Here is a 26,443-nt window from a genome sequence, read left to right on the forward strand (position 1 = left end):
GAGTGACAAAATCATGTTTCAGTCATTATATTGAACTGAATAGAAAAAATAAGGGCCACTTAAAAAAAAAGGGCCAAGATATATTTTATTATATTTTTATTCTGAGATTAAAGTCAGAATTTGAGATTTAAAGTCAGAATGATGAGAAAAAGTCAGAATCTGAGATTGAAGACAGAATTCTGAGATTAAAGTCAGAATCTGAGAAAAAAGTCCAATCTGAGATTAAAGTCACAATCTGAGATTAAAGTCACAATCTGAGATTAAAGATAGAATTCTGTGATTAAAGTCAGATTTTTTTTTTTTTTTAAGTTATATTTTTGAGCTTTTTGCCTTTCTTTGATAGGACCAGCTGAAGAGAGACAGGAAATGTGGGGAGCAGAGAGCGGGGGATGGCATGTGGGAAATGGTTGACCTGTCGAGAGTCGAAACCGGCGACCTCTACGACGAGGACTATAGCCTCTGTATGTGGGCGCTTAGACCGCTAGGCACCAGCACCTCTAAAGTTGGAATTCTGAGAAAAAAGTCAGAATTCTGACTTTAATCTCAGAATAATGATAATAGAAAAAAATGTGGACCTAATTTTTACCTTTTTTCCAGTGGCCTTAATCCTCTTCCGTACAAGTGGACTATGTCTATCTTCTTATTTATCAGATCTTTATTAACCTCAGCCGAGATACTTTTCCCTGGGTCTGGAATTACACATTGATGAAAACAATTATCACATTTACATTTTTAATCACAAAACATTGCCACAGCATTCATCCCATATTCAGAGAGGAGTAAATAACAAGTCAAACATTAACACAAACTCAAAGAAATATTACAAAGGCGTGTTGACATCTAAACATATAAAAGCATGTTGGCATAGAAATGCAACATAACATGCTCAACTTCTCTGAACATATTCTGAGAAATATCAATACCCATGGGAAAATGACCCAATTTAGTCTAGATTGATTTAACTACAAAACACTGAAAACCACAGCTAAACCCCTTTAATTATAACTGGTCCCTAAAAGGGGCCTCAGTATCTCCCTGGTGAGTATCTACCCTCTGAGCATCCTCCCAGAGCAGCATAGGTTGTTTCCTGTCAGTTCTTTAACAGGGGCAGAACCTGACATGAGATCACTGGTTAAAATAACTTTTTCACCTCAGGCCTGGATGGGTAGCACTGTCCGACATTGTCTATTATCAGCTTGAATTGCTCTGGTATTAAGTCCTGTAGTAGTTGTAGTAGTAGTCCTGTACTTTGTCAAGTGAGATTTTACAGCTCAACCTGATTAACCTGCACAGATTATGATGCCTCTATGCTAAATATCACCTGCAAATCAGCCTTCAGACCTGTGCAGACCACATTAGCTCAACTGGGGTAGAGCAATATCTTTGTGTCATATTAAGAGAGAGTTTATTGTTTCTGCAAGATATTTGGCCATGGCTGAAATCAACATAAGGAAAAAAACCAAACTAAATCATCATGTAAATTTAAACTCAGTTATACTATCAGCAAGCTGCAGAGAATGTTATTCAAAGTATTCCTTTTAGTCTCATTACACTACAAATACATACATGCTAACAGCTTTTAGTCTATATAGTTGGTGGATCATTTCAAGTTATTATCAACAGGAAGTTTGTGAAATGGTGTGCATGTTGTGATCAGAACAAAACCCTCAAAATGTAGTTTATGCTACTTATAGAGCAGTTAAAATCATCAACAAAAGGAGAGCCCAATAGAGAAAGGAAAAAGAACTCCTGCACAACAGGAAGCATGGAGGAAATTACTTCAAGGTGATATTATATCAACGGTTTTGTATGGAGTGCCTGAAGACCCAAAAAGTAAAATCTTTTATATTGTGTACACAAGATAACTTGTGTGAACAATGTAATTACCTTGTTATTATCTTGTGCATGATATAAAAAACTTTCTCTCTAACTTCATGTGTTTAAAAATGACTCTCTTGGGACAAGTAAATTGTCTTGTGTGCACAATATCATTTAATTGTGGGAAGAAGTTGTTATCATGTGAGCACAAGTTACTTAACATCTTATTTTGTGCATACAAGATAAAATTGTTCCTTTTTGGAATTAGATTTTTGGAAGAAGTGAGACCACAGGGGAAATTTTAAATTGTGTTTCCATCTGCAGCTTGAGGACTTCATGTGTACAAAAATGATGTAGATACTGGTCTCGGTGTGGATTTTGTTTGTATATGTGCATCAGAGTGTTTTAAGGAGTACATTACATTCTTTAAACGTATGGTCCATTCTGATGAAAGACTTTCTGACATGCAATTTGCAAAACACAGGCACACATAATGAAATTAATGACTGAACTCTCTATAGCTCCTTCTTCTTCTAGGTTCTGCTTTTGTGCATGATGGCTCACTGTCATACTGTAATGGACAGTAATTATTTTTAAAACATGTGTGCTCTTACTGATCTAATATCTCAAACAGCTTCTCGTGAGTACTCTTTAGTGTGGATGTGTTTTAACATTCTAACACACTTTCTTATTCACAGTCAATAACAGCTATTTAGATTTTTGTTATCACAGGTTAAGTTGTCTCTCCAGCAGCTCTAAAGCTATCTTAATAATTCAACAAACTGATCATAATAAAGTGTTTGAAAAATTAACTCCACGCTATAAAAACAGTTAGGCTTCACTTTTAGCAGAGACTATTCTGGCATGAATAAAAACATCTCCTTTGAAGCAGTATCCAGTTCTTCAAGTTCAGCTTGAAAAGAAAGAGAAGAAAGGCTTGACCTACTGAGGTAAACCTGGTTTAACTGGTAATCTTCCTCTACAGCCCCTCTCTGCGCCCTGTTAGGTTTAGTTCAGTCTGATGTGGTGTCTGTTCTGAACCAGTAGATGTCCTTCTTAGTCCAGTCTTCCCCTGATAAAATAAATGTGTAAAGAAATGTTTATGTTTCATACGTGTTGAGTTGTTCTATATTGCCTAAGTTATCTTTGTAAATAATTTATGGACGTGTCAATGGGACAAAGTTTCATTAACAGTTTAACTGACTGATACTTTCTTGTCTGAAATAAAGAAGAAATATTTATCAGAAAAATTCCATTATTATTATAAACAAACACAAACAATCTTACAGACATTTGAAACCCCAAAATTGATATTTAATTTGTGATAAACAGTATACATTCTGTACTGTACTGTGCCAACAAATATTCTATATCCATGTATTACAGGATCATCAGGGGAAGTAGAAACAGAGATGCACTTTCTCCTCCACTGTGAGAAGTTCTGATCACTGAGGGAGCTGCATTTAGATAAACTGTATACTATTTAACTGTGTTGTTATAATTATCTGTGTATATAGATCAACTGTGTTGTATTGGCTAACTATATATAGATACATTCTATTGAATTATAAAAAATGAAATGTTCGTGTAATCGAAGAAAATATGCATTATTATAATTATTGTATTTCTAATTTTTTTTTTTTACTCTACTTTGGCAATAACCAAACTGTGGCCTTTACTGTAATACATGATTAGTTAGACTATATTGATGGCACGGTACAAGCAAATAATTGAAGAGAATTTCTACTGTATATCTCAAACAAGATAACTCCCCTTATTACCCAGCTTTCTTACTGATCTTCCTCTTGTGTAAGAAGCTTGATTCTGATTGGTCAAAACCCCTTGACAACGGTTATCAACATTCACTTCCATGAGCAACACCAGAGTCAAACTAATCACACGCATTCCTGTCAAAACAATCCACTGAAAAGAGTTCTGTCACATTTAACAGGCAGAAAAGAATCCATCACCATTGAACACTTAATGATGTGGAATCACTGGGATTATTTTTAAAAAAACTGTAGACATAAATCATTTCAAATCAATAAAATCATATTTTAATCAATGTTTTTGACAATGTCTTTTTTATTTTAAGTCAGTGGCCGTGTAATAAGCGGGATAATGTATGGTTAGCAGGTTGTTAAAGCTTTGTGTCTGTGTCTTGTCACACCCTGATGGGATTCTTTTTCCCATAACAACCTGCTAACCATACATTATCCCTTACTTAACTACCAAAGCAAATAAATTAATGTCATTTTTTAAAAATGGAGCATATGCACCCAGGGATTTTATTTATTCCAAAGTTTCTTTATTGTTTTTTTATGCACAGACAAATACACAGTAGGTTTTTTGACACTTAGTAGTTGGAACAGAGTTCTGTGGATGATGTTATAAAACACATTAACAAAAACACTCTTGAGATCCTACCCACCCCAGAACATTGATCACTTCACACACACCTCACATTCATACCGACATTAATAAGGGGTAAACAGACAAAACAAATACAAAAGAGCAATATCATTTAAATACATTAGAGAAAGCAAGATCACACAGAAATAGTCGATTATTACTTGAAAAACAAGCTAGTGCATTGTGGAAGTCACTCCAAGCTTCAGAGGCAGAGGTAGAGTGCAAGACATACGAGTGACACAGATTAATTATGTTTTTCAATAAAGGGGGAAAAGAAAGAAAGAAAGGGGGAAGAGTAAATAAATAAAATGGTAAAGCTATGTACATAGAATAACAAAGTGAAGGGAAAGGGAAGAATGTGCTCAGTTAGCTATTCGTTTCCAGGGATTTTATTTAAATGTGAATTTGAAACCAGAAATGTTGTGTTCTGTGAAAATTAAACTCTAATGATTTACTTTAACAGTGTTAGTGCACACTTCAAATCTTTCCATACGCTATCATGGACAATTAAAATAATATTTATTGTTTTTTTGTTTATTATTATTATTTTTTTGTTCCCATTCAGAGAAAATGAACTGTGTTACAGTAACGACCACAAGGGGGCGTACGTTCTGCAAATGATACATGACGGACCTGAATACAGCAGACGAAGAAGAAGAGCGTCACGTACAGGAAGCGTTGGTCCCTCGGCTCAGTTGTCTGGGAAACCTCCATGTATGAACCATAGACAGTATATATATATATATGGTCTGAACTCTCTTTAAAACACTTTTAATGTTGTTTCTTTAAACCGCTGACCCGGGTCTGTTCAAGGAGGACCAGAAGAGACTCACCGAGAGGATTTAACAAACAGAACTTTGATCCTGTCTTTAGCTAACATGACACAACAAGCTGCAGCTCTGCAGACCTACAACAATGAACTGGTCAAGTGTAAGTTTCATGCTTTTTATATTGTTACTAAGCTTTGATAGAAGTTGATTAAAATCTAATTTTCTTGTATTATAGGAAGAAAGTTTGAGATATGAACAGACTCAGTCTCTGCTCAGGATGTAACAGCTCAATCTGATTAACCTGCTCAGATTATGTTCTCTCTCTATCAGCTGCAAATCAGCCTCCAAGCCTCTGCACACCACACCAGATCATCTGATCTGTCTCTGTGCAGGGTCAGGAGAGAGTTTATTCTCTCTGCAGCATATTTAGAAGGCTAGAAATCAACTTTATACAGAGCCACTAGATATATACTTTCCTCTCTGTTTGATATAATACTGTTTTACAATATGGTAGTTGTGTAAGTGACAATTATTCTCTGTCAGATCATTTCATTAGTTAATTTTCAATTGATCATCAACCCAAAACATCCAAATGTTTCACACACTATTGTCTTCTAACAGCTTTTTCATTGACAAACTCAACAGAGATACTGAGTTCATTTAGACTCAAGATTCAAGAAAGCTTTATTACCAAGTGAGCTCGCACAGACAAGGAATTTGACGTGGTGAATGGAACACTGGTACTTATCAACAAGACAGTTAGGACAATATAAATCTAAACACAAATCAAAAAGTTCTAAATAAAAATAAAAGTACTATCTGTACAAAGTAAGGTAAAGAAGTACTTTTAAAGGTGTTAAATAAGTTAACTTAGCCTAAGCCAGTGTGTACAATTAGTAGATGAATGTAATTATAAGATATGCTATCATAGAAAAAGAAAAACAACAAACCTTCTTCCTCTTGAGGTTAATGTCAGATACTTTACTTTTTTTTTTTTTAACACAAATGATAATAATCATCTATAAAATGTTAAAGTGCATAAACACAGTAAAGAAAGTCACATTCAGTCCTAACACTGGCACAGAATCCTCTCACATGCCTGAGCTGATACTTGTAGTCTGTGGTGTTATAAGTGATTATGTCTCCCTCAGGTATCGAGGACATGTCCTCCAAGAGGGACGAGTTGAACCGTCAGATCAAGCAGGAGGAAGAGGAGAAGGAGCGGCTGCGGCACGACATCCACATCCTGTCAGAGAAGCTGAACAGAGTGGAGCAGAGCCTGTCACACAGACTCACTGCGCGGGCGACTTTAGACCGCACCATCGCAGAGACCGAGGCTGCTTACACCAAGGTGGGTCACCTGTCTGCATTATTATGTTTTCATCAGGTGTCTGAGACAATCTTAGTCCACTTAGTGTTTAATGGAGGTGATGATTTTAACAGAGGTTACAGGTTTGTATCTGTTTCCTGTAAAAAGATCTCCACTGACAGATTATCCTCAGACATCCAGACAGAGGTTATAAAGTATTTATGAAGACTTTATTTGAGAGAATATGGTGCTGAAGTGTTGAAACCTCAGTAAGGGATGGACATACGTGTTATTTTCATTGTTCTGTAGATCAATTGATCAGTTATGGATGAGTTTATTGGCCTGTAAAATACTCTGTGATTAAACACATTATTAAATGGCCAGTGATTAATTTTAGAGTTAATGGCTAGTCAATTAATTGTTGCAGGTTTTGTGTTTAAAAAAAAAAAAAGAACATGTATCTTTTGTCTTTGAGTGTGGTTCAGTCTTATGGACGCACACAACTATGAATTAGGAGTTTGGTGAGGGAATACAGAGACTTCTTCTCCGACCAGCTGCATCACTCTGAACAGTGAGGTGTGTATGTGGCTTCGTGACTCCTGCGTGCCAAACTGTGGGTCATTCAAAATAAAGGTTTTGTGCAGCAGAATTCAGAGAGACTGACCTTTTGCACAACATCTGTACTGAGTGTGTACGCAGGTACAGACAGATGAAGGTGTTTGAGACAGATGAGTCTTGGTTTTGTGTTATAAAAAAGTTCATCATATACAGTAAGTGTGGAAGCTATCGTGTGGAAGCTAGCGTGTGGCCACTGATGACTCATGGAATCAGGTGAAAAGTTCTAGCTGTGGGACAGGTGAGTGTACCATGTCGCTCAGGTGAGTGTACCATGGCCATCAGATTACACTGTACTAACAATATTACATGATAGCAGCACCTGATCCAAACAGTCCGGCCTTATTAACAATCAAAACAAGGTATAAAATGAAAACTGGGTCATACTCATACTCACTTGTACTTTGTAGTTGGTGAGGCTCTGTCTCACATAGCTGCCCCCCCCACTCACTGATGCTGAACTCCCTGCGCCCTCACGCTAATCACTGCAAACAAACTCTCAGAGCCGCCCTTATTAAAGAAAAACAGGACAATCGGCAGAGCCGGGGCCCCCTTTTTCTAATATAGACCACATTCTGGTCTCTGTACTTCTACTTTCTTATTCTCTACACTTATCTTTAATGTGACGTCTGTTTTGTTTCCTCCTATAGATCCTGGAGAGTTCTCAGAGTCTTCTGAGTGTCCTGAAGCGAGAGGCAGAAAACCTCAGCAAAGCCACAGAGCCTCGGAGGAAGGAGCCTTAATGTCGATGAAAGTTTCTGAACTCTTTATTCTGCCGTCAATGAACTTTCTGCCTCTTGCTGGACTATTTGTAATATATGTATTGGATTTATTTGAAGCTCCTTATTAAATAAAAGTGTTTCTTATCACTCCCAGGACTATTTCTGTGAAAACAGACGACCTCTTGAATCTTTATCTCATGATTTCAGCTGCTCATTCTCAGGCAGAAAAGACACACAAACAGATTGACGTTTGTTCAAGTCTTCTATTTATTGAGCTTTCATTTGTACAAGTATGACATCACTTTTTTTGTTTCTTTTTTTGCCCAAATCTTTGACAATAACTTTACAGTAAGCACATCTGCTGAGATGCATCAATTTACAGACGGAGGAGGAAGTAATGGGGGAACATGAGGGAGCTTTCACCACAGAGCTGCTACAGCGTGACCAATACGAATGGCTCACTTTGCAACAGGAGTCGACAGACGGGGGAACACTGCGTTAAGACGCCACGTGGACACTTATCTAGTCAAGTGGTGTGTTTCTATTTCCCGGCAGCGGCCGTCAGAACATTTTTCAGTGGAGTCATTCAGGTTTACAGAGAGACGGAGAGTTACAGATTCCCACTCAAGAGAAGACCTCTTTGGTGTTTGGGTCATTGAAGGCATCAGCTCCCACAGATGGATCCACAGGCATGTCTGACTGTTAGCCACAGCTCCACAGCAGGCCCAGTGGAGACTTTAGAGGACCGTACCAGTAAGTTTGAAGAGTTTGAGCTCCTTAATTACAAACGTAAGCAGCCATCGGTTTCCATTCATTTCCTCCTGATATAAATGTTTTATGAAGTTACCCTAAAATATCAGAACTTATAGAAAGATCAGTTTGAGAAATCGAGCTGGACGGTAGTGCTTTCTAATGGAGCCTGACTGATCTGTTGACAGGGTGTTATATTGGGTTGATACCAGCCTCTGACGGACATAATGGTATCTGAGTCTTTTCTTTTTGGGGGCTTTTTTTATAGACCTTTATTTGTAGAGGAGAGGACAGTGTAGGAAACTGGGAGAGAGGCCACAGGCTGGATTCGAACCCGGGCCGCCCACCATGTGGGCGCGCAAATTAACCATTAGACTAAGTCCGCGCCCATCTGAGTCCTTTCTAGCAACATGTAACAACATTTAAGTGTTATGGTGTCATTTTAAAAATACAGTGGCCACACATTTTGAGTAAGATCAATGCTTAATGCATAGACAGAGGGTCAGTCTCTTCTTGGGACAAAAATTCAAACTTAATACAAGTATGTCAATCATTGCAGGCGTCTGTTACTGATTTAGTTACTGTGCAAAATAACGTAAACACAGATTCTTGCACATATTGATATTTCTTATTATAATGGGGATTTTTTTTCCCAGTTTGAAACTGTAAAATTCTTGTTTGGCTGCTTGACTTTAACATACAACTTATTTAAAATTATTTTTTTGCAAAAAAAGGCATCAACAATTAAATGTACTTTGGTTTTGAAACAGTTATTTCAGCTCATACCAAGCCCAACTGAGTAACAACGCAACAATAAAGCCTCTTCATGTTCCTGGGATGTCGTATTAATAGTTCTCTGCTTTGTATTCATATCATTTGAATTAAGCAGAAATGAATGGAGACCTGAAACAGTTAGAAAAGTACATTCAAACGTGTAAACCACAGTAGCACGGTTTGCAGAATGATTGGCAGTAATACAAAGATATTTGTCTCAAACATGCAAACTCACTGGTACGGTCCTTTGGATCATATTTGACATTTGGTCAACAGGTTTTTATAAACGACACACTCTTTTTGAGTAACTTCAGGGATTAGATGAAGCACTGGACCTGTGTGGAGAACAACGTTTAGGCTACAGTTAATGGTCACAGCGAAAAGGCCGACAATCTTAAGACTTTTAATGCAAGGCTGTGGCAAACAGAGTAAAAAACTGGACATGGCATTCAGCGGCAGTGCATTCTTCATGTGTTTGAGGAGTTCGTCTAAGAACAGGACTCAATCAGTGATCATTTAAAAAAACGTTTTCTGGCAACCAAGGTCTCCAAATTCTCCCCCTCTGTATCTGACGTACAATCAGTGGTTGTATAAAAAAAGCAGGCGTTGATAGTGGTAATCGTTTCGACTTGTTACTTTCGAGTGCACACTTCCTCAGTCGCCCCTCTCTGTTCTGTCATGAGGTGCAAAAACAAAGCTCAAAGCATGACAGTGCAAACACATTTAACATCCAAGAAGACTCCAGACGAAACAGATAATTCCTAAATTCATCAGACAAAGACAAACGGTCTCAACAGCAACTGAACGCTTTCATCTGATTGGAGAAAAGAACAGAATGACAGCAGTAAGAAACATCTGGAATCGTGGTGGAAACTGTACAACAATACTGGCCAAAGGGGGACCCGGGGCGTGTGGGGAATGACTGTGAGGCCGTCACAGCAACACTTTAATCCGTTGGCATTATGAGTTTAAAAAAATCATCTTGAAACTTGATGCTTTCTTGAATAAAACAATCTTAATAATAAAAAGTACACATCCTTTCACACACGCACAGTTCTGCTTCCATTCTCACAAACATGCTAAATCATAAGTGATCATACTTCTTGTTGCCTTCATACTTTAACCAACCTTCTGTTTTCTCCGTGGAATGTGAGAGTGCATGAGGTCTGACCGGAACAGAAAGAACTAAAAACGACCATCAGGGCAGTTTGCACCAGTCTGGTTCCTTCAACACCAGCAAATCTGTTTTTACAAAAAATGTCTTATGTACACAAGCAGGTCTGCGACATGCAAACTTCAACTGTCAGCAGGAATAAATACACGAAAAGCAAGAACGAAAGGTTTAACAGCTTTTGATAAAATCAGACGCAGTATATAAGAAGTGGATTTAGCCTCTGGGGTTAAAAAGAGGAGGAGGAGCTGATTGGAGAGTACCTAAGACTTTTGCATTTTTTGATGTCTGATTGTTTAGAAGTATATAAGGATATTATTCTACTTCTAAATGTATTTGTTAGCTCAGTAAACATTGTCCGAATGCGTAAATTGTCTTAATCGCAAGTTTCAAGTCTTACGCCACACAGCATGATGTTCATTTTGTAAACTACAATTTGATTCACAGCAAAACGTACAACGTGAGACGATTAATAGACAACAAAAGATGCTTACAGGTGGAGCTACGTACTTGTGATTGAGAAGTTACTGGGAAGGATGGAAACGTAACAATGGAGAGGGAAACTATAGGGCAGAAAAGTGAAGCCAAATACAATGTGCAAAAACTGCAGTTCCTCAAATGACCACTAGAGGTAAAAAAAAAAAAAGTCAACCCTGTGACTTTACGACAGATTGAAGTGTTTACAGCCCAGAACAAAAAGTTTGTTTATGAAGCTTCTGTGTTTACACCCATCACCTCTTTGAACTGTGTTTTTATTTATTCTTCAACGGGGGCGTGGCCATGTGAGTGACCCTCATCACCCTGAGCTAATCCAGTCCTCTAATCTGACATCTCTGCTCTGTTGAGATCCTTTTGGGGATTTTTTCATGAATATCTCAGACTGCTGTTACCATCAAACAGACTGAGAAAGAATCCTGGGCCATAGCTCAATAATTCAGTATCATTTTGGTGTTATTTGATATGTTGAATTAACAAGGTGGTCTGCAGTCACTGTGTTTGGCGTGAGAACTACAGTGTTGTAGTTTTAGCCGGTCATGGATCAGAGTCAGGATGTTGATGTCCTTTCTTTGGCCTTAGTGATATGAAGACACGTTTTTTTCCTCTTCACCTGCCTCCCTGCAGCACCAATCAAAAGAATCTCAGTCTCCAGGATACAGAGACCTTAAGCACTAACAAGGAACTTCTAGTTGTGTTGATTTTGACTCCTAACACTTTGCTGACGTTGTCATGTACACATGCAAAAAGGCTGATTCAGCAAAGTGCTGTTAATGACTTTACTGACACCGTCCTTGCAGAGGTGGTTTCTGGGATTACAAACAGCTGCAGATAAATAATCTTTCTTCTGATGATCCTGTTTGTTTTGTAGCTCAAAACTAATTTGAGTCTGTTTGAACAGCAGTAAAAACTCCTTATAGGAGCTTTAATGAATAGAACTGTATAGTTTGCCAACCTCCCCTCCTCTCCAGCTCTCCTCTTTTGACAAAATTTGGTCCCCTCCATTTAAAGACATAAAAATATAGCGACAGCCGAACTTAAGACTTCTTTGTTGTAGTTTACAGGGGTGACATCACGTCTGTTACGTCCACTTCTTACATACAGCTGATTTAATAATCGTGGCGTGACACAGATATCTTATTAGAGAGAGTATACAGAACATTCTACAGTATGATGTTTTGTTTTTCAACAGCAATAGGGACATACAGACATTGTTGGCCAAGGTCACTTTTTCAAGCTTTTCAATCAGAGATCAGAGCCGCTGCTGACTGACAGAAAATCTTCCCTGGGGTGCATAATGTTCCCTCCCCCGTCACGGGTAAAGGAGGCGGGTTGAAGTTTGCTTGCCATCGAGACTCTCTCACTAAACGTCCAGCAGCTTCGATACAGCATAGTTTGCCAGAAAACGTACAAAAACTAAAAGGCATACAGAAGCTTTACAGTTTAAGAGAAACAAACATGCAGATACAAAAACAACAGAAAACAAAACTACGATTGTGGCACCCTTTAACCATTTTTGTTTTTGTGTTTGAGTCTGCCAGCGATCTACACAGGCGGATATCTCCTCCACGTCCTCCACATTTGGAGACTTCTCCGTGATAACACTGAACTCTGTCACCGTGGCATTATGTATTCATGGGCACTGGCGGCTTTCCTGTGTTTCAGCTCCTTTGCTTGTCAACATCCAGCAAACACTGACGTGAAATACATAGATGTGACTTCACTTCTTTCTCCCAGAGTGAGGAGAAGCAAACATGCGTCTCCCGCAGATTCTGAAAATCCCTATGATTTTCTGTCAGATGTTTCGTTAGTGAGGACGAGGAGGGAAGGAGGCTGACAGATCAACTGTCCAGGATTATGTGGGGGGGAAGACAGTCCAGCTGCTTTTGGGTCAGATCAGGGACAAAGTGGGATTGGAACACAGGCCACTTGACAAAAAAAGCTGTTCTGCTCTGATATGCAGTTGGTAATGTGGCGTGCAGCGGTACCGTGGCAGGAAATCAGCCAAACAAAAAACATATTGTATTTCCTGTGTGATCAGGACGATGTGCTTAGAGACGGCTGGAGTGTAGAGCTGGAGGCAGTCCAGGCCCAGGTGTCGCAGACCTCTCAGGGCTCTGGCTGCAGTCTGGTCCCACAGGTGAGATGCTACTGTACAGCTGATTGGTCCGACTGATCAGAAGTAAAGCGCCGGCTCGCTGCTGTAGTCAGACAGGGAGGAGCTGTCTGCGGGTGTGAGCTGAGGAGAGAGGACAGTTTGAATGTTTATGTGATCAGAACATCAGACGTTGATCACACAGGAGACAACTTTTCCTCTGATTGTGTTTTAGAGAGACAGACGGCAGGACATCACTCATGATGACAAGTTCAGATTGTAAAATCTGTCAAATACTGAAGGTCTATTTAAATGATCAGATCAGCTTTGAGGCTTTTGTCATGTTATCAGCCCTTTATTAAAGGTCTTCAGTGTTTTTCTTTAATGTGCTGGTTTCACTGCCTCTCAGTTTCAGACAGAAACAGTCTGAAGAGTGTCCTTCATCATATCTTCTGTAAAACCATTGTTGATGTCAAATAGAAAGCTTTTAGTTCCTTTTGAAACCTTTCAAGAGAATCTGCTGCCATCAGATCGTCATGACGTTTCACCTGCTCATAAAAAGTGTCCCCTATGCTTTTAGAATATATTTTAAGGTTTTAATTATCACTTTTAAAGCACTTCACGGCCTGGCCCCTGAATATATCTGTGATTTGCTGTCACCCTACCAGCCCGGGGGCAGCCTCAGATCCTCAGGCAGGAACCTCGTTAAAGTTCCCGTCACAAAGTTAAAATCTAAGGGTGACCGAGCGTTTGCTGTTCAGGCTCCATGACTGTGGAACGACCTGCCTGAGGATCTCAGGAGAGCTGCTTCAGTGTCTTCTTTTAAATCACAGCTGAAAACATATTTTATCCAAAGGCCTTCCTGTAATATTGTTTTATCCAACGATACTACATTTATTTTTAATTTACTATTATTAATATTTTTCTTTTATTCACTCCTTGTTTTTAATTGTTTACTAATTTTAAATTTGTTATTGTTTTAATTGCTTTTAATCGTTTCTCTTTTAATCTTTTATTCAGCTGTTCCTCTTAAACTGTCTTGCTAGCTCTGTATATCTCCCCCATGTTTTGTTTCTTTATTCATTTTTATTTTTTATTATTATTGTGGGTTTTTATGATGTAAAGCACTTTGATAAGTGTTATATAAATAAACGTTATTATTATTATTATTATTATTATTATTATTATTATTATTATTATTAATATTAATATTAATCAATCATCTCCTCTGTAATAAGATAATTTAATGATCTCTTTATCTCTCATTAGACTGATCCTTTAGTTGTTTTTATTCAGTCTATGTATCTATTATCAGTGTGTTAAATACCAGCACTCATTTCAGACTTTATTCTATGAATTCACACATATGTATAAATTACGGATGTCTGTATGTCACTGTGTTTGACTTATTTTGTTTTTAATTGCACTCAGAGGGATTAATCAAGTTGTTTGAAATGAATTGGATTGAATTTCAGGTGTTTTTCCAACATCAGTAAATTCCCCAAAATCTAAACATGTGATTTAAATCTTCTGCTTTTACATGTTTGAAAAGTAAAAAGCAGTCTACCTGTCTTTTTTTAATTCTTAATCTGAACAAAACATGCTCTAGAAGCAATGTAATGCTAAATTTAACCAATATTGTTGTTCCTGTTTTTTTTTATCGCTGTTAACAGACATACAATCATTAGGGCCAACTGCCTCCATGTGACTCACAGAGAAAAACAAAGTTTTCATTCATTTTATTTGAAAGCTTTTTAATTTCTTATTTTTTGTTTTTAAATGTTCTCATTGGGGCGCCATTGGCCGAGTGGTCTAAGCACGTGCCCCATGTACAGAGGCTATAGTCCTCATCGCAGCGGTCCCAGGTTCGACTCCCGGCCTCTACCATTTTCTACATGTCTTCCCTTCTCTCTATTCCCCACATTTCCTCTCTCTCCACTTTTCATATCCAATAAAAGCTAAAATGCCCCAAAAACAACTTTAAAATGTTGTAATCCGGAAATAAGGGCCTACACCACGACACAAGAAGAACCTGCTGTCACTCTAATAAATGATTGTTGCTTTGAACTTGTGCTTTAAGTATTACTGCTGTTCCCTGTTGTATATCATTGTTGAATAAAGTTTAAATATCTGAAATAAATGAATAGAGGAGTTCTCTCTCACCATAACTTCCTCTGAGATGTCCGTCTGCTGTGTGGCGGTTTCTTCCTGGTAAACATTCTCTTCATGTTTCTGCTCCTGCCAGGTGTTGTAGTCCACCGAGTGTTTGGGGACGTAGCTGGCAAGATCTATAAAGGCAATGAAGAAACACTTCAATAAAACGTTTCATGAACTTCTTCTGTTTGATGTTGCCACCTTAAACCACATCAAGCTTATTTTTATAACCTGTTTCTATTGTTACCTTTCCCTTAGTGCAAAAAACACATTTCAATTGACACCATAAATTAATCTATTCATTTTCCCCTTACATACATACTACTTTTTATGTTATACATAGTAATACTAAGCTGCTGAATTAAAAATGTAATAACATATATTTTAGTTCCTAATTGTGTTTCCTAACTTGACCAGTAGGGGTCTCTCTCGTCATACCTTATGTTTCTCTGAAACCATTCACAGTCTTTATTTCCGTCATGACATCTAGTCTAGAATTCCCTGTAATATTTTGTAGTCAGAAAACCCGCTCACGGACGAGATGCTCCACCTCGAGGGGCTTTCCTTTTCACTGAATTCAAGTCTCAGATTCAAAACAGCTCTTAACTTCTGACAAGTAGGAAACCAGGTCTGTCACTGAACCAGATAAAGGTTTGGTGGACACCGGGGAATTCCAAATGTTGAATTAATTTTGACTGCAGCAGTTAAAAAAAATGAGGCTGTCTGCAACTATAAAGGCAGGTTTTTAATATCTTTATCATTTTCAAGAAAGCAGAAATTAGGTTAAGAAGAGTCAGAGATGAAGACACTTTATTTTATATTTCCTCACAGGTATCTCAGTGACACTGACCAAGTGTTTCCGATGCTAGAGTATTAAAAATAAATTATAGAGCTGGCAGACAAAAGGACAGAGTGGATGGTGCTGCCATATGATAAAGACAGTCCTCGTCTTTTCCACTGACTTGCAGAGCATTCCTTTTTTCATGTAGTTATTAAGGTCTTACAATGGGTGATGTATTCAGAATGAAATATCAAATGATGTTAAGCAGATAAGAGGAACACCATAAGTCATATGGATCATCCTTTAGGGACTACATCATATTTCACAGCTGTTGAGATGTCTGAACCAATGTTTGAAACACATTTTAAAGCTTCTCATTTAGATCAAACTGAGACCTGACCTGCCTGACCACTAAAACCTCAAAGTGTGTCTCCTCTCATGGTCTTGTATCTCGTGTTCTCACCGTTGCTGTTGTTCAGATGCGTTGGAGAGTTTGCGAAACTGGGTCGGGGGATGTGGATTCGTCCCACCATGCTTGGCTGTTCGTCCGACACCTTACCATCCTGCTTCTCCACCTCATCCTCGTCCCCGCTGTCCCAGCTGGTCTCTGACGGGTACTCGTACGTGCTCCTCAGACTGGACTCGTTGAAGGAGATCTTCAGCTGCGAAGAGAGGCACAGTGAAGTCAGATGAAGCTGCTGTGGATTATTCAGAATGTGTTGTTTGAATTCATTATCAGGTTATAGTGATCACTTTCTGCTGTCCTGGGAAATAATCATTATTAATAACACAATGAAGAACAAACAACACAATCAGTACCAACAGTTTAATTAGAAGTCAGTGACACTGGCTTCCTGCGTCTTCATATTACATTTTTTATACCCCAGCAACATGGGAAAGATTTTAACGCAGTCCTCAGTATGACATTAAACAGCTGACAGGATGTGCAGAAAAGAAGCAGAGCCCTTATCACTTCACGCATTTATATCATTTGTATCATATGTTCTTAAATCAATCAATCAATCAAGCTTTATTTATAGAGCCCCTTTCGTAAAGAATCAAATGCAACCCAAAGAGTTTTACAGCGATTGAAAACAAGGAAGAAGCAGAAATAAAATAATGGTAAGACATATTAAAAACAAAATAGATTTTAAAATAGAGACTAATGCACACTGACAACAAGAAAATATGTGTAATTAAAATAAGTTAAAGCATCAAATTAGTATTAAGAATATATGAAAAAAAAAAAAAAGAATAGAAATAATTTAAATAAATACATTTTAAAAAAGGGTAAGAATAAGAGTTGAAAAAAAATTAGGTCTAAAATTATGAATAAAACTGAGTAGATAAACTAAAAAAATAAATGAATAAATACATTTTTTTTTAAATTAAAGAGAGTTTCACAACACTCATAACAGAAAAGTAAACAGGTACAAATATACACAACCTTTGACTGGTGTGAATCTGTGCATAGTAAATAGTATAAGGTGAATATGATATCAGAATTAAAAAAAGGTGAAAAAATTTCAGAAAAACATCAGAAAAAATAAAAATATGCTTGATTTGTGGAGCATTTTCCCAAATAGATAGGAGTTAAAACTGCATTACGATGCTCAAAAGGAGGAAAATAAAAGCACAAATGACTTCATATAAATCAGTCTAAAAGACTAATTTGCCACTTTTGTCAGTTTACACCGATAGTTCCACAACGAACGCTGATGCTTTAATTTATTAAATTCACAGAGATGCTAATAATTATGTAAAATAGCTCTCACATGTCCATTCTTTTTATTTCTGAACACTCTAGTAAAGTCAAAGAACCTTTATTCAAAGCCTGAAATGACAGTTATTATTGTTACTGAGGAAAAAAGAATGAAATTGCAAACTTAAACTCCCTGATCCCTGTTTTTCAGTCTGTTTTGGGGCCTTCAAACTGAGAGGAAGAATTGCTTCTGCAGAGCTCATCACTGTTCCCCTCTCAGACATGTTGATTAAGAAAACAAAGCTCTGCTGTCGACTGTTTGCTCGCTGAACTGTCTGGTGGAGAAGTCAAACTCTACGTGCATCAGCAAAGATTTAAAGGTATCACACATCCTAACATTTCTGAGCACAGATTCTCACATCCAGCTTTCATCACTCTTAAAGATGGCTGCACTTTACGAGCACAGTAAACATTAACAGGTCTGACTTCCTGATTGCTCTGTAATTAAACCATCTCTACTCATCACGTGTCTCTGCTCTATGCTAACTCTGCAGGAATGCCAGTTTAACGAACCGGCTACCTCATAACTTATTCAGCAGAGCTCTTCATCGGGATTCTTGGAGAGCTGGCTGCAGTTTGTTAAGGTCTGTGTGCAGCGTCGTGTACTGTACTCTGTGTCCTCTGAGTGGGCCAGGTGGCAGCCTCGCAGGAGCTGAGGGCCTGTGATTGATTGTCTCAGAGCGTCCGCTGTAAGACATGTCTGTTTGGCGACGCTTCAGTGGTCTGCAAACATAGATCCAGCGGGTGAGACGGGCCCTTACACTTTGTTGCACCATGTAATCCAACATGAAGGGGAACTCTGCCGTCAGAGATTGTAGTGCTTCTCGCTGTCAGTGACTGACATGTATTCTCAGAGGAGACGTCTCAGCCCTTTAAAGGAAGAAGACGGCACGTTCCCTGAGAAGTTCCTGCCACAATGAAATGGCTGCTTCAACATTCAAAGTCAACTCTGTGGAAGTTTACTTTTACAACACCCTAAGAAACATCAGCAGCACTGTGCAATGTGGAAACTTCACTGCTATAAGGTTTTCAAATTGTTTTCCCCCCAACATAACTACATACAGACTTATCGTGACTCAAACTACAACAACTTAAGTTATTGATATTGTATGAAACGTGTTATGGTATAATGTGAGGAGTTTTCCAAGCAGCAGCCTCTGGAGTTGAAAAATGAAGCCACTGCATTTGTCAAAAAAAAAAACAAAAAAAAAACTGCAGTACCTCAAGTGTCCACTGTCATATTAAACGCCTGTTTTTACAGCAAAATAAACACATTCACAACCTGGTTCAAAGATTAGGTTAATGTATTACATGTTTTTTTTATTCATCCACACTGTACAGGTGTACATTTTTTATAGTGCACCAATTAAGCTAATATAAGAGTCAGAATTCTACATCAGGGGTTCTCAGACTTGTTGGAGCCAGGGACTCCTTACAGGTGAGAACATTTTCCAAGGACCCCCTCATAATTGTAACATAGATGAAGCATGCTTACTACCATTTGAACTCTTAGTTGCCCTTGGAACTATTTCTATTGTAAAACTTATCAATCAAAATACGTCAGACCTGTACCATAGTGATAAACAGATAATACTAAAATTTGAATCAAGTAAATACCACTTGTATACTTCAAAACAGAGGGTCATTTCATTCCTTGTGGACTCAACATGACAGCATTTATACTTTTCAAGTAATTGATCTTAAAAGCTTTCAGAAAATAACAGTAGCAAGGACTCACATATCCCTTTGAGCCACTAAATGGTATCATAACAATGGTATATGCTGTTTTTAATGACGCAGCGCAATTAATAATTTATTAGAAATGTATTCAAATTATTTCATGGACCCCACGCTATGGTACACGGACCCCAAGGGGTCCCAGGGACCCCACTTTGAGAACCACTGTTCTACATCATTTTGCAGTATTGCGGCTGTTGACAAGGGAGTCTTTAAGCACGCTTCATCTCCACCTCTTTTTCTCTTATAGGTTGAACTAAAGTTATGCTGAGTTTGCATCTACAACATGCTGACCACCATTCACGGTCTTAAAACGCTTCTCCAGAAACCAACGAATGACGTCACAGAGTCTATGTCCATGTTTTATGTAGGGATAATGTATGGTTAGCAGTCTGTTATAGGAAACAGAATCCAAACAGGTGAGACAAGACCCCGACGCAAAGCAGAGGGGACTTGGCCACCTTAAAGGGGTTCTTTTTCGATGGCATGTCACAACTTGAACCCTGCTGCTATCATCACCACTACTCAAGTTTCTTTGTAGAGATCCGTAACGTAAAGTGGCTCTCACCCTGCTCCGCTAAATAAAATAAAATAATTAAATTACAGTTCAAACAAATACAGACTTTAAACCTTTCTAACCTCATGGACACAGTTTAAGAATCACACACCACTATTTGTTTCTATCTATAGCAGCGGATTTATGAAGTTTGGGAGATAAGAAAGATGTTTCTCGTGTGTGGAGGAAAATGATCTGTTAAAGTGTGATGTTAAATCAAATTACAAACTTATTATCTTATAAGTAAACAGCTCCAGTATAGAAACTGATGTATGGTATCATTGGAGTGAGATCTAAAGATCTCTCCTGGTTTATAAACTTGTTTTCAGAATCATTAATATTTGCCTGAAAGGTTTAAAATCGCAAATTGAAATTGAGGTTAAGTTGTGCACCCAGATGTACCAAATTAAAATGACATGTATTTATGCTGATTTATTCAATGTATGACTAAAAACTTGACTTATGCTGCAGTGAGAGGAAGCATTGAATCCTAAGCTTGAGAGACGTGTGGAATATTTATTTCTATTAAATGTGACGTTGTGATAAATAAAAGGAAATTAAATGTTTGACCACTGCAGCTGTGCCATGAGGGTTTGGCCTTTTAAAGTCTGTGACATGAAAATAACAATCAGAATATCCATCAATCTAAAAAATCTGCATTCATGTGCTCTGACCACACGCAGCCGTTTCATCCTCAATGCTTCTAGTATCTTCCCCTGCGCTGCCATGGAGACGACGGGCTATAAACACACACAAACACATAACAGCAGGCTTGTCCCTCAGCTGACTGCTCTTACGTACTGTACCTTGCTCCATCCACTCTGCAGACTGTGATCTAATCTGCAGTAATCTCCCATCACAGGCCGTGAGCCAGCGGCAGCGCCAGTCAGGGTTCACACTTAACCTTGATTTCAAACTGCCCTGCTTTCATTCCCCTCCGTCAGCGCTGACTCTGAGATGTTTCCTATTCTCAGCTTTCAGAGTTAAGTCTGTGATAGTGAAGAGATGGTTCTGTGACTTTAAATCTGCTCACCCCTTTGAGTTCACTCAGATCCATGATTTTAGTTTGAGACCATAGGCTATTTCAAAATGGCCTGCTACATAATACCTATACTGCATTTGAATTTAGTCTGTAGTCTGCCTGCTCTGTTGGATCTGGTCTGTCGTTAGCTGAGCCAGACGTCACGGATTTCCGGTTTCATAAAGCTGAAGTTAACAATGGACAATAGAAAAACTGCTTCTTTAGCATCACTAATGATTTAAAAAGTTAAGAAGTGGTTTAAATGGAATTTAATAATTTTCACAAGCACATACAAACTGAGTTCCCCCGTCAAAAAAAGAAGAAGAAAGAAAAAGCGGAACGAGCACTGTGCATTATGGGAAACAGTACATGAGGCAGACTGGTCCGATGCATACTGTGAAATTTTCCCAAATCAATACGACATCTGGGGAGTTTGGACTTGCTGCAGATTTTACTCTTGTTCACATACTACCTACTGAATTTTTGCCAAATCAGTACGTACTGCTAGTATAGAAGACGGTTTTCGAAAAACAGCCTAAGTGTGAGGTAAAGAGGCGGGGTTTGAGCCTCCTCGCCACATCTATGTGTTCCTGCCTGTCAGTAAAGTCAGTCAATTTCCTTATTTGGGGCAAAACTTGTAATCTTATATCTTCTGAACCGTCGCATCAACAAAAAATTCCCCCCCGTACAGTGTGTGTGGATAGAGAAACTAGCTACGTAGAGCCAAGCAGTTTTTTGAACCAGGCTGTAAACATGTTATTAATGCTGCAAAGATCGTCTTCTTTGAATGGGTGTGTATGTGGTTTCCCAGTGTTTCTGCAGCCAGTCTCTAGCGGATTCTTGATGAACTGCAGTTTATAACACTTCAGCATGGTCTTCACGTTTTGAGACTGGAGGTTGCCGCTTGTTTGAAACAGATCCCCTCTCTTTTACAGACAACGTGACGTCCTCTCAGAGCGCCTCATGTTTTTTTAAAGACCACGTGTTTCTTTAACTTTTGCAAGTCTTAAAAGATATTTTATCATTTCTTATGTCATTATCAGATAGCAAAAAAAAAGCAGTGTGACTCTTCTAGTGTAGGACACAAAGAAAATACTATTTTATGGCATACACTACCAGTCAAAAGTTTGGAAACACCTTCTCATTCAAGGGTTTGTATTTATTTTAGTTATTGTAAACACTGTAGATTAATACCAACGACATCAAAACTATGAAAGAACATATATGGAATTAATTAATGAACAAAAAGTGTTAAACAAAGCAGAATATGTTTTATATTTTAGAGTCTGTAAAGTAGCCCCCTTTTTCTTCATGGCAGCTTTGCACACTCTTGGTATTCTCTCAGTCTGCTTCATGAAGTGGTCTCCTGGAATGGTTTCTAATTAACATGAGCCCTTGTCAAGAGTTCATTTGTAGAATGACTTGCCTTCTTAATGTGTTTGAGACCATCAGTTGTGTTGTTCAGAGGTAGGGTTAGTACACACATGGATAGCCCTATTTAAACTACTGTTGTAATCCAGATTATGGCAAAAGCAGATTATTTCATAGTTTTGATGTCTTCAGTATTAATCTACAATGTTGGAAATAATTATATAAACACCATTGAATGAGCAGGTGTGTCCAAACTTTTGACTGGTCGTGTAAAACAAAAGTCATGGATTTAAAACACGGGTCTATAGTTGAAGGACAAACAGCCGACTGATTTAGGACTTCAGGACTCTACATTAAGGACAAGGGTAAGGATCTATAGCAGGCTTAAGATCTATAAATCAGGATCTAATGGACCTCTAATCAATCAGGAACACTCTCATTAAAATGGCCAGAGCATGTAAGGACTCTTCAGATAAAATCCACTCGACTTTCTTAAGCATGCTTTGATGATTTATGAAGTGTTGACTTCCACTTAGGGCCCATGAAAGCTCTAAAGTAGTAAATCCATTGAGATAATGATGTCAGGAGGCTGATCTAACATGAATGTTCATGTCAGGCACCAGAAGAAGTCACAGATCAGTCTGTGAACTCTGTGAACCACAGTCACAATAGAAAGCCTTCATCCAATTACGTGTGAGAGGAGAACTCCAGTATTATAAACCTGAGGCCGGATTTTTATCCACTTCAGTCATATCAGTGACTGATGGTGCATACAGTAGACTGCTTCGCCAGGCAGCTCTGAACAGGATGTCATAGCTGAAACGTAAAACCTGCATGACATGTTTAGGGGATTTTTATCTATCAGTTAGTTGGAATTCAAATTTCTTTCAAACAACAAGGAAGTTAGTCGCTCTGGAATATACCTTGTGACAAGCTAAAACAAAATATTTTATTATAGAGACACTGTTGGAAAGAAAGTCCTTGTGTCACAAAAAGGATCCATAGCTTTAAAGAAAAAAGTTCTCCTCAAAGCCAGCAGACTTTATCCACATTATCTGTCTTTTAACCTTGATGATCATAAGAAATCACATTTCTACAACAACAATCAATGGAAGTGCTGGTAGACAAGAAACTCCCATGTTCTGAAAGTTAAAGTGCTTTTGTCAGTGGAGTCTTATTCCTTTATCTGGTTTTAAAAGCTCTAAAACAATTTGAACTTCATGCGACGTAACATCTCGGCCTGTTGGTGGAAAAAACAAACACACAGCACTTCAGGTGGACAAACTTAGGCCTGTTAACACTTCAGGATTACGCTGCAGGCTTTGCAGTCTGTTTTTCAGCAACCAGCTGACGCAAACTACTCGAGTGTTTACAAAACTTTAAATCTGACTTTGGTAGTCAGATTTAGTCCATGTTGTGCTTAAAAAGTCAATAAAATAATCTTAAATCAAGACAGAAATCTTCAAGCTCTCCAACATTCAGCTTCCAATCCTGCAAGTACTAACACTGATGAAATGACAGTGGTACTGCTCCTGTTTGAACCCTGACAGATCTTACTTTCAGTCACTGAATTCATTTCAAATCAACAGCACACTCTTCTTTCTTTTTCAGACTGAAACCAGACTTCATTCATCGTCCGCCAAAGTAACCGTGCAATAAACAAAGCCAGTCATACTCTGTATATCTCTACAGGCTCTGACACTGTATCGCCATCTCTTCAAGGCCTCTGTCCCAGCCATTGCCTATTTTTAGCCCCAAAACCTCCTTATTTAGTTCCTGTGTAAGACCTTACACCACACAAAGTGTTTCCTGGTTTAACTGGCATCCTGTCTTAGAGGAAGTCTCCGGATGCCAAAAGCAAGTCTATCAATAAATCAGGCTAGCTGCTGGGCCCGCTTCCTCTTTCACTGTCTCCTCTCCTCTTTTCGTGTGGTCTCACAGCTCTCTCCTCTCCAGAGACTCTGGTGAGATGACACCGACTCCCTGACTTTAGATTCTGTAGCAATAAACACAGTTAGAGGGACGTTCCCCAGCCCGCTGCTGCTCATGTTTGAGCTTCAGTTGTGGCTCCTCTTCATCTCTCTGATAAAAGCCCAAATCACAGAGACACGAGTGAATCCGTCTTCTGGCCTCGGGCTGTGGGACGGGCCAACGGAGGCCAGACTCAGCCCTGCTGTCCTTCTTGTTCACCGCAGGTGCTCAGGCAGGAAGCTGCAGCTCTGACAGGCCACCAACCAGTGACTCATTCTGCTGTTTGACTCTATTTGTCAAGAAGGGACTGTGCGTCATGACTAGGATCTGTCTGACTCTTTGTGACAGACTGAAACTGACTGATTACGTGAAACGACGACTGGAATAATTTTTTCAAATGCAATCAGATTTAAAAACAGGAGGAAGAGATTCTGCTAAGTTGGCAACCATCACCTCCCTCACCTTTAAACAAGCAGTGATCTTAAAACATTGCATTAAGTTATGTCTGGGTTCTTCCTGCCATTAAAGCTGCTCTTTTTTATACTTTAAATCCAAATCTACGGCTGAGAAACTTTAAATAAAATGACAACATCTGTGTACATGAGATATTGTTTCATTATTCCAATGTATACTATCGGTGTGACATTGTTTTTCATTATTGTTGGCTTACTTTGAGTGTTTTTTACACTTGACAGGGGGGTCAGTAACTGTGCAGCTGTTTGACCTCTCCTGACTCTCTGTCACTGCCTTAGTCTCTCTTCAGTTTTCTGTTAATTCAAAGAATACATTCAACATAAAGAGGGTAAAGAGCATTTTGTCCCTGAGATAAGATGAAGAAGGTCTGTAAAAAAATGCAGAAAATGTGAGTTTCTGTAAATAATCTCCCAAAACGTCACCTTCCTCGACTGTCAGCCGCTGCTTCTTCTCCTTCTTATTCTTTTCTTCAGTCTGGACTAGAAGAATTCACTGATGTGTTAAAAGCAGCAGAGGTTACTCATTGACCGCGAAGAAGAAAGCCCTCTAAAGGTGTGCAGGTTAAAATATGATGCAATGAGAGCGAGACTAAAATGAACACACACTTAAAGAAGCAACAAGATCAATGATTATCTGAGATTCAGAGATAGAGGAATCTGTGAATCTGTGAAAAATGTAACGTCACACCACAAGATGTGAAAACATGCTTCTCATTCTGGACCTCCGTCTTCTTTCTTTCTCTACTGTCAAATTAAGTCGCTGCATGTCATCCCTCAATCTCTCTACTCCTCCACATTTCCTGTAGCTCTTCAGCTGTCCCATCAATAACAGATAATTTTCATTGAATGTTATTTATCTTAATGAACAGTGTGACATCAATCATTCATACTATGAATACGAAGAATTTCCATCTGTAGCTCCACATGAAAGTGACACAAGATGCAAAACACACAAACTGCACTATAAACATGCATCCTGCTCAGAACAAAAGATAAGACTGAACACTAAACTGTTCTTGACTCTGAGCCTGAGGCCAGGATTTTAAACTTGGTTCCAGGTTTTTAGCTTAACGCTTCAACTGTTTAATGGGTTGATTTTAAAGTTCATTAACTTGTTTACAAGCCTCTTAATGGTTTAGGACCGGCCTTCATGGATACTTTTTAATTATCTTTCAAGGCCTCTGAGATCCTGAACACACTTTCTCCAAAATACAAGCTACACCAGAAAACCAGCAGCTTTTTAAACCATGACTGAAAACAAATTCATTCAACATCCTTCAACTCTCACTGCTCTTATTCGTATCTAAAAGCATACATATGTTAGTTTGTGGACACATTTTCTACATACACTACCAGTCAAAAGTTTGGAAACCTTCTCATTCAAGGGGTTGTATTTATTTTAATTATTTGTAACACTGTGGGTTAATACTAAAGACATCAAAACTATGAAAGAACACATATGGAATTATTTAACAAACAAAAAAGTGTTAAACAAAAGCAGAATGTTTTATAATTTTAGATTCTGTAAAGTAGCCCCCTTTTTCCTTCATGACAGCTTTGCACACTCTTGGTATTCTCTCAGTCTGCTTCATGAAGTGGTCTCCTGGAATGGTTTCTAATTAACATGAGCCTTGTCAAGAGTTCATTTGTAGAATGACTTCCCTTCTTAGTGTGTTAGAGACCATC

General features: G+C 38.4%; 2 protein-coding genes across 2 annotated transcripts in view; one reads left to right on the forward strand and one right to left on the reverse strand.

Moving 5' to 3' along the window:
• The first annotated feature begins 4,827 nt into the window (after positions 1 to 4,827).
• ssna1 (Sjogren syndrome nuclear autoantigen 1) lies at positions 4,828 to 7,796 on the forward strand. The gene is made up of 4 exons (XM_034709251.1): positions 4,828 to 4,944; positions 5,044 to 5,160; positions 6,152 to 6,351; positions 7,575 to 7,796. The coding sequence occupies exons 2-4, from the start codon at positions 5,109 to 5,111 to the stop codon at positions 7,665 to 7,667; spliced, it is 345 nt and encodes a 114-aa protein (XP_034565142.1). The 5' UTR covers positions 4,828 to 4,944; positions 5,044 to 5,108; the 3' UTR covers positions 7,668 to 7,796.
• Positions 7,797 to 7,894: 98 nt separating this feature from the next.
• tprn (taperin) overlaps positions 7,895 to 26,443 on the reverse strand; it is a 49,840-nt gene continuing 31,291 nt past the window's right edge. The window contains exons 2-4 of the mRNA XM_034709250.1: positions 16,330 to 16,528; positions 15,095 to 15,219; positions 7,895 to 13,075 (exon numbers count right to left, since the gene is read on the reverse strand). Of these exons, the coding sequence (XP_034565141.1) occupies positions 13,013 to 13,075; positions 15,095 to 15,219; positions 16,330 to 16,528 (387 nt within the window). The 3' untranslated portion in view covers positions 7,895 to 13,012. The remainder of the gene's footprint in view (positions 13,076 to 15,094; positions 15,220 to 16,329; positions 16,529 to 26,443) is intronic.

This window comes from Notolabrus celidotus, chromosome 19, assembly GCF_009762535.1.
Source record: "Notolabrus celidotus isolate fNotCel1 chromosome 19, fNotCel1.pri, whole genome shotgun sequence".
Classification (NCBI taxonomy): domain Eukaryota; kingdom Metazoa; phylum Chordata; class Actinopteri; order Labriformes; family Labridae; genus Notolabrus; species Notolabrus celidotus.

Excerpts from the sequence above, each read along its gene's own strand:
- ssna1 (XM_034709251.1), top strand. The coding sequence starts at position 5,109 with ATGACACAACAAGCTGCAGCTCTGCAGACCTACAACAATGAACTGGTC. Across the intron at positions 5,161-6,151 it reads CAACAATGAACTGGTCAAGT|GTATCGAGGACATGTCCTCC; the intron begins GTAAGTTTCATG and ends TGTCTCCCTCAG. Across the intron at positions 6,352-7,574 it reads CCGAGGCTGCTTACACCAAG|ATCCTGGAGAGTTCTCAGAG; the intron begins GTGGGTCACCTG and ends TTCCTCCTATAG.